The sequence below is a fragment of the Cajanus cajan genome, chromosome 5 (genome assembly GCF_000230855.2).
Source record: "Cajanus cajan strain Asha chromosome 5, NIPB_CcT2T_4, whole genome shotgun sequence".
NCBI lineage: Eukaryota > Viridiplantae > Streptophyta > Magnoliopsida > Fabales > Fabaceae > Cajanus > Cajanus cajan.
The window spans coordinates 13377008-13389355 of NC_138521.1; the positions used below are offsets into that span (position 1 = coordinate 13377008).

Consider the following 12348-nt stretch of genomic DNA (forward strand, 5'->3'; position numbering starts at 1 on the left):
AACCATAGCACACAACAGTCCCCCTACACCCGGGGGCATGAGGGTATTAAACATAGGGAGTGGTTGACGTACGATCGGCCCAAGTTTGGCCTTCGAGCCTGCGAGCCTTGTCGGAAATCACACTCAGGGTGATAACCGGTTACTCTAACCCGAAATACTGCGACAGACCTTAGAGTTTGCCAGGTGACGGCGACAGAGATACTGGGTCCCTATAATGGGGGCACCTTGGGGGCCTTAAGACCAAAGTGAGGATAATTAGAACCACCTTATACAATGCAATTTTCTTAATAGGGACCACAGACCATGGATGTATACGCGAATGTTTGTGGATTGTATGAGCATATGGTTGTTGCATTTTGTCTATTCAAATCATTCATTTATTTTTTTTATAATTCCCCTAAGGTAAAGAAAAACACAAAATTAAAAATGCATTATCATGTGAGAGAAAACCTAGTGTGGAAATAAGATTTGTGAGAAGCATACATTCCTTTTTTTAAAAAAAAAAAAAGAGAGGGGCATCATGCATTTTCTACAAAATAAAAAAATATAATAAATAATAAAAAAAAAGGAACATGCATATCATATATTTAGGATCACAAAAGGATTTGTATCAAAGACAAGAAATCAGTGTGACCTCTGTCACATCATAAAATATTATGAAGAGGAACGCCGATAACTCACCCCTCGACAAGGATGAGTCATTAAGTCTTTGATAGAAACTCCCTTCATGCATTATCATTTAAATAAGCTTGATAAGAAATTATCTTGTCCCTTAAAGGTGGCTCTTCAACATTTCGTACTCACACGAGCTCAAAAGAAAAAAGCTATGGAAGACCTAGAGGAAAGAAATTGTGTCCTCAATGAGGAGCTCGGACAGCTCAAGGAACAAATGGCTAGAATGCTTGAGGCCATGAACAAATTGCAGCACGACAATAGTACTAGCAATGTTGGTAACACTTTCAAAGATCATCTGAACGCCTTGGAAGAAAGACTGAGAGTTGTGGAAGGCCACAATTTTGACATTCAAGAGGCTGCGGATATGTGCCTAGTGCAGGACATCCAATTCCCCGCCAAATTCAAAATCCCTGACTTCCAGAAGTACACCGGGGCTAGTTGTCCAAAAGGACATCTGACAATGGACTGTAGGAAGATGGCAGCCTACGTGGGCAATGAAAAGCTCCTGATACACTATTTTCAGGAAAGCCTTTCAGATGTTGCTCTTAACTGGTACATGCAGTTGGATGGAGGGAAGATCCAGACATGGAAACAGCTAGCCGATGCTTTTCTCCGTCGATACAAGTATAACATTGACCTAATTCCTGATAGGTCTGATTTACAAAGCTTAAGCAAGAGGGGCGATGAGTCCTTCAAAACCTATGCACAAAGATGGAGAGAATTGGCTGCGCAAATAGAGCCTTCATTATTTGACAAAGAGATGGTGACAATGTTCATTGACTCTCTAAGTGGACCCTATTATGACAAGATGATAGGGAACACGTCAACCCTTTTTGCCGACATAGTCACCATAGGTGAAATGGTTGAGCAAGGCTTAAAAAGTGGGAAGATAGGGAAGGCTCCGACAAGTTATGACCCCAGGAAAGTCTATGAAAAGAAGAGGGAAGAAGGGATCCACGCTGTCATCTCTACTCCAAAAAGTCAAGCCACACCACAGTCAAAGCCTAGAGACGACAAAGTAGTAGACAAAATCCCCATCACATACACAGAGCTACTACCTCAACTCCTAGAGGCTTTGATGTTAGTCCGACTTCCTCCAAAAAAAAAGATGAACCCTCCTTACCCGCCGTGGTACAAACCTGAGGAAAGGTGTGACTATCACTCTAACACTCCGGGGCACTCAGTCGAACGGTGCAAGACCCTACAATTCCGTGTGCAAGGACTTATAGACGCTGGATGGTTGAAATTTGACACCGACACACCTAGCATCGACAAGCACCCACTGCACAAGCATGACGAGGAATGACTTTGGAGTATAAAATTGAGAAATTACTAGAGTAGGGGGTTTTCTTTCTTTTTCAAAAAAAAAATTGCTTTAAATTCAACTCATGTCATTCACTCAAGGTCATGAGTTTAAACAAAATAAGGGTTTGTATAAGTTTTTACATTCATCAATAATATGCGTCATTTTCATAAATCTCTTGTGTTTATTCTTTTCCCCCTCTTCCCACCTATTAAATTCTAAAATCAATCACAACAAAAAAAAAAACAAACATGACTGAAGATAATAAAATTAATCAAAGCTTCGAACATCTACAACGCATTATCTGAGTCTAAGGTAGATAGGAAGATCACCTCTTCGAAACACACAAAAAATAAGAAAATGATCAGAAGAGTCTTACACAAGATTCTCATTGCACAAAAAGAGTCTTGCAAAAATGACTTTCATTCAATTTGGCCGACAAAGGAAGCACAAATCTTGGCTCATGAAAGAACTCTCTCAACACTCGTAGGTTGGGGGCAACATCTTTCTCCTTGGGGCAACATCTTTCTCCTTGGTATACGGGAATGGGGGGCAGTGTTAATCAGCAAAGACGCTGGTCCTCCCAAATGCGGATGACAGGAGATTTTGTCAAAGAAGTGTTATTCCAAAAAAAATAATATCACTTACAAAATACTACTAGGATGAAAACCCGCAAAGGGCATCTTAGGCAAAAAAAAAAAAAATCCGCTAGGACACGTCCTAGGCAAAAATTAGGAATCTAAAAAAGGATAAAAATAGCAAGTGATGATTCTCATAGTTGAAAGCTAAAAAGGCGGCTTGAACACTTCTACAAGGGACCAAGTTCTGTGAAGACTCTGCCTGAGACTCAGATATGTAGTTCAAGATAATTAGGAGAATGATTATAATAATTATCCAAGGAAATGTTTTAAATCATCCTACCTCCACTACTCATTTACCCTAAACCATCCTACCGCCATTAACCATTCATTCTAAATCACCTTTTCCTTTCCTTTCTGTCTTGTCCAATCCTAATGATGTATATTGTTGATGGTTGTCGAAATTTAAACAAGTACAAAAAAATTGAAGATGACCCGCTAGGATGAAAACCCGTAAAGGGCGTCCTAGGCAAAAATTAAGGCAAATGAAAAGAGCAAAAATACCCGCTAGGATACATCCTAGGCAAAAATTAGGGTTTCTAAGCAAAAAAGAAAGAAGAAAAGAAAGAGCCCCAAGACGGTTTAATACATCAGACAGCCAACACAACTAAATGTCGTGCATCAAGCAAAGTAATTTATTCGTGAGAAGGAGAAAAGGGAAGCCACCTTCTAAAAAAAAAAGGAGTTAAAACCAACATGCATTGCATGCATCCAAAAGCATTTCACACACTTAGAAAATTTTCTCTATCCAAGGGGGATTATTCAAAATAAAAAATAAAAATAAAAAAATCTTACATGACTAAGCATCCAGCATTTTTATTTTCCTGCATCCTAACAAAAGAGCAAAATAAAGACATGAGAAAAAAGGCAAGCTTCAAACATGAAAGAGCCGAAGCTAAACAGAAATGAAATTCAGAAAAACCTACCACAAACAAACGCCTGGAGAGGCATCACAATACTCACATGGCAGGGGGAACACCTGAATTTCTGTCAACCATCTACTTCTTTGCCCACCAACGCAAGGGCACCACTTACCAACAATCCTCGTCAAGGGGCAATCACATCATCAGCACCAGCAGACGGCCTGGGTAGGCTATGAAAATACTATGGCCTGTAGAGGCTATGAAAATACTACGGCCTGTAGAGGCTATGAAAATACTACGACCTGTAGAGGCTACGAAAATACCATGGCCTGGAGAGGCTACGAAAATACCACGGCCTGGAGAGGCTACGAAAATACCACGACCTGAAGAGGCTACGAAAATACTACGGCCTGAAGAGGCTACGAAAATACTACGGTCTGTAGAGGCTACGATAATACTACGGCCTGCAGAGGCTACGAAAATACTACGGCCTGCAGAGGCTACGAAAATACTACGGCCTACAGAGGCTACGAAAATACTACAGCCTGCAGAGGCTACGAAAATACTACGACAACGAGGGTACCGCCGAGTTCCTCGAAGTCAAAATCAGGACCGCCGTCGAGCTCCCACCATAGGTCCATTGAAGCCTTAAAAATCAGCACAACTTGGTTGAGAGCCTTCATCGAGCCTCTCAAATCAGTGAACGACAACGAGGGTACCGCCGAGTTCCTCGAAGTCAAAATTGGGATTTCCGTCGAGCTTCCATCAATGGGCCGGCTGAAGCCCTAAATATCAGTCCAGCCTGGAGAGGCTGAGCTCATAATACACTCCCTCTTCAACAAGCAACAAATAAAGGAACACATTATCACAAGGGAAACAATGCAGAAGCACCAAAGAGAGAAGAGAAGACTCGGATGAAATGTCTACGTCTTTCCTTGCCTTTGGAAAAGCAACACATTACTATTCCAAAGGACAAGTAAAGAGGGGCAGCTGTAGACACCCAATTTCGTCTGGGGGCATACAAACAAGGACATGGACCTCTGTTACGAAGGGAAGGAGCTCCCGAAGCATGCCAACAAGAAGACAGGACTTCAGAGGGCCCTAAAGCACAAATTAAATATTTTTATTGGCTCGAAACGGGCCGTTCCAAAATCGGAACGGGCCGTTCCGAGGTCCAGAACGGGCCGTTCCGAGGCTCCCAAAAGGCCAAAAACCCTAATTTGGAACGGGCTGTTCTGAAATTGGAACGGGCCATTCCAAACCCCTCAAAAAAGGGCTAAAAGCTTAACTAGAACGGGGCTGGAACGGGCCGTTCCTAAACCGGAACGGGCCGTTCCTAAATCTGGAACGGCCCGTTCCAAGGCCGTTCCGGTCTAAAAAATTAGGTGTTATTCTCACTACTGGAACGGGTCGTTCCGATTTCAGAACGGACCGTTCCAGTATACGGATTTTAAACACAACGGCCATGTCCAGAACGGGCCGTTCCGATTTTGGAACGGGCCGTTCTGGACCCTGTCTAAAGCCTATAAACAGGAGCTTGGGCACATTTATGAGGGACTCCAAATTTCGTCCAGAGCTCGAAATTTCTCTCTTTTTCTCTCTTTTTTCTTTCTTTTTCTTTCTCTTGTATTTCTTGAGATATTGTGAGGTATTGTAGTGTGAAAGGTTGCCACAAAGCACCTAGAATCACCATTAACAAAACTTGATACGAGGTATTTCAGTCAATCTTCTTCTCTCTCCTTTATTTTTTATCTTTGTTTCTTATTTTTGATAAACATTATTATAATAAAAACAATCATGTAGATATTTTAGGGTCATGCGTATAATTTAAATTTCAAGCATGTGAATAGTTGTTAACAAAGGGGATCTAATATTTAATTTATTATTTTTTATCATGTTAACTTCATCATAGGGTACCGATTTAGGGCGTTGTAAGGGTGCTTAATACCTTCCTTACACGTAACCGACCCCCGAACCCAATTCTGGTTATCAAGGCCATTATTGGACCTTTTAAAAATCTTTTCTTTTTCCAATGTTTTGAGTAAAACATTGGTGGCGACTCCATAAAACCTATTTTCAAAACCATCAATTAAGAATTAGTCTGGTGTCCGGGCATTTCTCAATTGATGAGATCTTTAAAAGGATGTCTAAACCATAGGTCGCAAGATTGGAAATTTTCGGGTTGCGACATGTGTCAAACGATTACTTACCACCATAAGGGAAGATGATGAAGACAGATGAAACAAACTTGTGAGTTGGACTCAAAGTGTTGCAACGATAGATTCAAAGCTTAAGAAAAAAAGTAGATATATTTTTTACATGTGTTCTGGCAGACGGTACAACATGAAAGACACCAATTATAATTGATATATATATATATATATATATATATATATATATATATATATATATATATATATATTTGTATAGAAACACTCTTTGAAAATCTATTTTTTCTTGTATACATTCATTGCTTTGTAATTGGTTGTATAACATCTAAGTGAGACAAACATAACATTTGAGTAACCTTTATAACCATTTTTATAAGATTGAGTCTGGAGAAGTTTGTCTGTAAAAAAATACTTGTTTTGAGCCTAGAGAGGCTTGTTTGTTAAAGAATATTTTTTTGAGTTTGAAAAGGCTCGACTATAAAAGAATACTTGGTTGTTAAGCTTAGAGAGACTTGTTACAAAAATACTTAGATAATTACTTGAAGAGGCAAGTCAAAGAATACTTAGAGTTGATCCAAAAGTGGCTTGTTAAAAGAACACTTGTATCTTTATTTAAAGATAGTGAAACTCAATTTGGTTGAATTGGGTAGTTGAGGTGAACTAGTATAAAAATATTCAATGTTCCATTTGACTGCTCTTCTTGCTTCATCTGACTAGTGTTACTACTTTATTGCAAAAAAAATGTGAGTTTTTTATATACACCATTCAACACCCTTCTAGTGTTTATTTTTTTTCAACAAGTAGTATTTTGTTTCTTCTCTTAATATCTTTTGTAATCTTGAAATGAAATAAAATACCTAATGGAGCTTGTGTCTAGAGATAAAACTTGAACCATTAGTTGTCTTAAACCCTTGTTATTAATGCAAGTTTGTTTATTAAATATTCAAGGGATTGATGCTTAATAATGGAGTTTATGCTCTTTTTTCTAAGGAATTAGGGTTTGAGTAAACTAATGGGTTGACATTAACATTAAATGCAAAAGAAGATTGAGTGATTATATGCATAAGAGTGAGGTCTGATGAAGTCTAGTTCCAACATTAACATTCCATATCATTTTTTAATGTAATTCACTTTCTAACTATTTGATAAAATATCAAAAATAGCTTTATTTTCTCTTGCATAGTTTTTATTTTCTTTGCAAATCAACACTCAATTTTTGAAAATATTCTTTTGTTTAATTTAGTTATAAATTGTACCTATTACCGTGTATTACACAAGTTCCTTGGGGAAATGATAAAATACTTTCTACTAGCTACTTGTGCGACTAATATGCTTGTCATAATCACTTAACATGTCTTTGTCCACACTTAAGACATCTAACGTGACTGTTTACAAGTCTACTAGAAATTCCTGAAAAGGATTGGGAGAATTGGGTTTCCATCGAGGAAGATTACAAGGTTTCCCCTCATTATTCTTTTTTTTTTGTGTTGTTGAGGTCCAAAATATTTTGGTTTATTATCCTGATTATTTTCATAATCCTCCAAGAAATGACATTTATAAAGAAGTGTAGGAAAATAAGAGATTTCTAGTAATCTTATTGCTTTTCTAAGCTCAAGCTTAAGTCCATCCTCAAATTTGATGCATTTCATCCTTTCATTTGGGTGGTAAAAGAAAGTATAGTATTTACCTAACTTTTCAAACTTAGAAGCATATTCTCATACTGTCTTATTTCCTTGTTTTAACTACATAAATTCTATTTCTTTAGCTCTTCTTACATCATTAGGAAAATATTTTTCTAAATATTGAATTTTAAATACTTCCTATGTGATGAATATCCTTCCTTATTCTGATAGTCTTCTAGTGATATCCCACCAATATTCAGCTTCACCTATTAATATAAAGACAACATAATATACTTTTTGCTTATTAGGACAATTAATAGTTCAGAATGTCTTTTCCATTTCTTTAATTTGTAATTCAACTTTGTCTAGATTGTATCCTTCCATCAAATTGTGAAGTTTTATTTCTTCTAATCTTAATTAATCCTTGTGTTTCAACAGGTCCATCAGTTCTTTTCCTTGTCTTGATAGAGTTGCAACTATGTGCCCAATAACTTGCACAACTTCTGTCAATTAAGTATTTTTTCTACCATTTATCATATGAAATTATACAAGTTAGAGTTTTGTTATATTAGAAATGTGGTTAGCTCATTTCCTAAGTCACACATGGAATGTTGCTCTAATCCCATCTAAATGTAACATCCTATTTTAATTAATGAAATATATCTATGTATTTATTTATTTTAAAAATTAATATTCTAGTTAAAATATGAAACTAATTAAATAAAACACCTTATAATACTAAAGTGCATTGAGTTAAAGGAAAATGAGATTATTAATTACATAACACATATAATTTATTTTAAGTCACTACTACTAATATTTTTGCCTCAACTATTTTGAAGAAAGGAAAAAATACGTATTTTATTTTTATACAATCCCATTTCCTACTTCTTACATTTTTTTCACAAGGAAGGAGACTATATTTTATAGAGTAGATTAATGTGAGTTGTTGGCAAAATAGTGAAAGTAATAGCCATAAGACCATTGAGGATGATTGACATTAGTTGGTTAGATAGTGATATAATAGATGAACCTTATCCTTTAAGAGTTACTATATTATTTTGTGTATACACTACCCACTGTAGTCTTGAAAATATATAGTGCACAAGTGTTATGAAAAGTCTAAGATTCAAAGAAACCATCTATTTTAATTAAATCAATATATATATAGGGAAGTTAATAATTAAACCATTACTAGCAAAAATTAGGAACAAGTCTATCTTATTTTTATAATAGATACAAGGTGATATCTACAAACTAATACACCTCATGTGGATCATTTAGATATTTTATGATTTTAATTGACGCTTCAATAAGATGGTCACATGTTTGTTTATTATCAACTTGTAACCAAGTGTTTGTGAGATTATTAGCTCAACTAATTAGATTAAGAACTCATTTTCTTGACTATCCAATTGAGAAAATTTGTCTTTATAATATTGATGAATTCACATTTCATGCTTTTATATGTATGTGTATTAAAATTGATATTAAGCATCCAATAACACATGTTCATACACAAATTAGACTTGTAGAATTATTCATTAAACATTTAAAATTGATTGCAATACCATGATTCATGAGATCAAAACTTCAATGTCAACTTGGGGCATGCAATATTGCATGTTGCAATATTAATTCCCATTAGGCCAACAAGTTATCACAAATTCTCCCCTTTATAGTTGAGTTTTGCCAAGCAATCTAATATTTCTTATTTAAGAATCTTTAGGTGTGTTATGTATGTTTAATTGCTTCACCTCAAAGAACTAAAATGGATCCTCAAAGAAGGTTGGGAACATATGTTGGGTACAAATCTCTATTTATAATAAAATATCTTAAACCATCAACTGAAGATTTATTTACAGTTTAGTTTGTCGATTGCCATTTTAATGAGTTGATTTTTCCAACATTAAGGGAGAAAATAAGTGGTTGAAAAAAGATATTAATCGGAACATATTATTGTTATCTCATCTTGATCTCATACAAAACAATGTAAACTAGAAGTTCAAAAGATAATTCATTTGCAAAATTTAGCCAACTTATAACCAAATGTATTCATAGATCTAAAAAGGGTGACTAAGCCATATGTATCATGCTCCAACAAGAGTGAAGTCTCAATTGGGAAATTTAATATTGCAAATGAGTCTCAAATATATAAGAAGTGTTGTAGACCAATTAATTTTAAAGATAAAAATCATCGAATAAAAAAAGGAGCTAAATAGCAACATGACCAAATTGAGGATGTGAAAACTTAAAAAGATTCCTTTAACATAACTAATATTCCAGTTCCAAAAGAAATTCAGATACCTGAAATTATTGAAAATGAAAAGATCTCAATAAATTATGTCATGAATGAAATACAATGAAATCGAAACAATGTCAATGTTAATGGTGCATTTGCATATAATATAGTGCTAGATGTAATAAATGATATTGAGGATCAAGAACCAAAGTTCATAAATGATTGTTAACAAATAAATGATTGAACAAAATAGAAAGATACAATTGAGGCAGAATTATACTCGCTTGCTTGGTGAAAGTTTTCAAACTAGTAGTACGTACACCTAAAGGTGTAAAACTAGTTGGATATAAATGGATTTTTGTGCAAAAATGAAATAAAAATGGTGAAATTATGAGATACAAAGCAAGACTAGTTGTTCAAGGATTTTCACAAAGATCCAATAGTGATTTTGAAGAGACATATTCACCTATTGTGAATGCAAATACTTTTTGATACTTAATTAGTTTGGTTGCACATGAAGAACTTAATTGATATCCAATGGATGTAGGTGCAACATATTTGTATGACTCTCTTGACATTACCATTTATATGAAACTCTTTAAAGGATTTAATTTGCCTAGCAGTACAATTTCAAGAGAAGGTTACTTGATCAAGTTGAATAAATCTCTATATGGACTAAAACAATCATGATATATGTGGTATAATATTCTAAGTGAATAATTAATAAAAAAAATGATCCAATTTGTTCGTATATTTTTATAAAAATATTTGAAAATGGATTTATCATAATTGTTTATGTAGACGACATAAACATTATTGGAACTCCTAAAGAGTTTTCAAAAGTCATTGATTGCCTGAATAAAGAATTTGAAATGAAAGATCTAGGAAGGATAAAGTTTTGCTTGGAATTGCAAAATTGAATTTTAAAATAGAATATTCTTGTGCATCAAGAAACTTATATAACAAAAGTGTTTAAAAAGTTTTATATGGACAAGTCACATCCATTAGGCACTCCAATGGTTGTAAGACCTTTAAATGTTAACAAAGATCCATTTATACCTTAAGAAAAGGATGAATAAATACTTGGTCCTAAAGTACCATATCATAGTGTTATAGGAACATTAATGTATCTCGCTAATTATATACAATTTGATATAGTATTTGTTGTTAATTTGTTAGCAAGATATATTTCTTCACCTGCACGAAGATATTGGAATGAAGTTAAACAAATCCTTTATTATCTTAGAGGTACAATGTATATAGGGTTATTCTATCCAAATATTCCTAAACTAGGACTAAATGCTGATGCATATTGATGCAAGTTATTTGTTAAATTCTCATAAAGATAGATCACAAACAAGATATTTGTTTACAAGAGGTGATACAACTAATTTATGGCAATCTATAAAACAAACCATGACAGTCACTTCATCTAATCATGTAAAAATTTTAGCATTACATGAAGTAAGTCGTGAATATGTTTGGCTAAGATATGTGATTCAACATGTATGACAAACTTGTGGGATTTTTGAAAAAGTGACATTGATAATTGTATATGAAGATAATGTTGTATGTATTACACAATTGAAAGATAGATACATAAAGGGAGATAAAATAAAACATATTCTACCAAAATTCTTTTTTACTCATGATCTTTAAAAGAATAGTGATATAAATGTCCAACAAGTTCTCTCATGTGACAACTTAGCAGATCTCTTTACAAAGTCATTACCAAGAAAAGTTTTTAAGTAGTTGATACATAAAATTGGACTTCACTGTCTTAAAGATGATTATATGCGGGAGAGAGAAATAAATATTAAAAAATGATGTACTCTTTTTCCTTCACTAGGTTTTTATTCCATAGGATTTTTCTCAGTAAGATTTTAATGAGACACATTCTAAAATAATGGACATCTAATGGGGAGTTTACATATAATAATTAGTGGTTGCCCATATTCAATATACATTATTACCATTTGTATATCTGTTATGTATTATTTCATTCTTATGTAATTATTCAACCTACATATACTTATAAATAAGTCAATCCCTTCCAAAAAATAAGATATAAGTAAAATTCTTTTTCTCTCTATCATATTGTCTTATTCTTTCTCTTTATTATTATCTTTCTTTTCATAACAAAATATACTTTAACTTAAAATAAATTATGCTATAAAAACATAAAATAAATTATAAAATAATATAATTTTTAATCAAGTTCTTTCTTTAATTTTATTATAAGGCACTTAAAATTGGATCATAGACTGATATAAATACTTTAAATTAATAAGATAAAATAATGATTTAGCAATTATACCTTTTTTATTTATCATTAAATTTTTATGATAGAGGTAAAAATATTATCTCATATCAAAGCTTATATACTAATATTAAAAAAAAGTACTAATTGGAAAAATTTAAGAATTAAAAGAAAAAAATATATATTTTCAAAATATTTAATAGAAACAAACAAAAAAAATATTTTAATATTTTCTAAAAATTATAAAATATTTTATAAAAATAAGTTATAATAATAATGTATACTATCAATAAAAAGAGATTATCTTACTTGATGTTCACATTTTTGAATAATTTATTCTTATAACTACTTTTTATAAATTACAATTTTTAATAAATTTTAATCTATAATTATCTATAATAATAACTTATTATTATATAATTTTTATTTATTTATTATTTTTTAAAATAATTTATAGATACACCGATATATAATATAATGAATAGAGGTGGCAATCATTCCGGGCCTAGTTTTTAAACGAAAAGTTATTTATTTATTTTCTCATTTACTAAATATTTTTTATGTGTTATATTTT

At 33.2% G+C, this 12348-nt stretch overlaps 1 protein-coding gene across 1 annotated transcript; it reads left to right on the forward strand.

Annotated features, from left to right (window-relative positions):
- Positions 1–826: 826 nt before the first annotated feature.
- On the forward strand, positions 827–1981 carry LOC145957851 (uncharacterized). The gene has a single exon (XM_083074266.1). The coding sequence runs from the start codon at positions 827–829 to the stop codon at positions 1979–1981; it is 1155 nt and encodes a 384-aa protein (XP_082930392.1).
- Positions 1982–12348: the final 10367 nt, after the last annotated feature.

What these genes read in the sequence shown, in the direction of transcription:
- LOC145957851 (XM_083074266.1), top strand. Translation starts at nt 827, where the DNA reads ATGGAAGACCTAGAGGAAAGAAATTGTGTCCTCAATGAGGAGCTCGGA.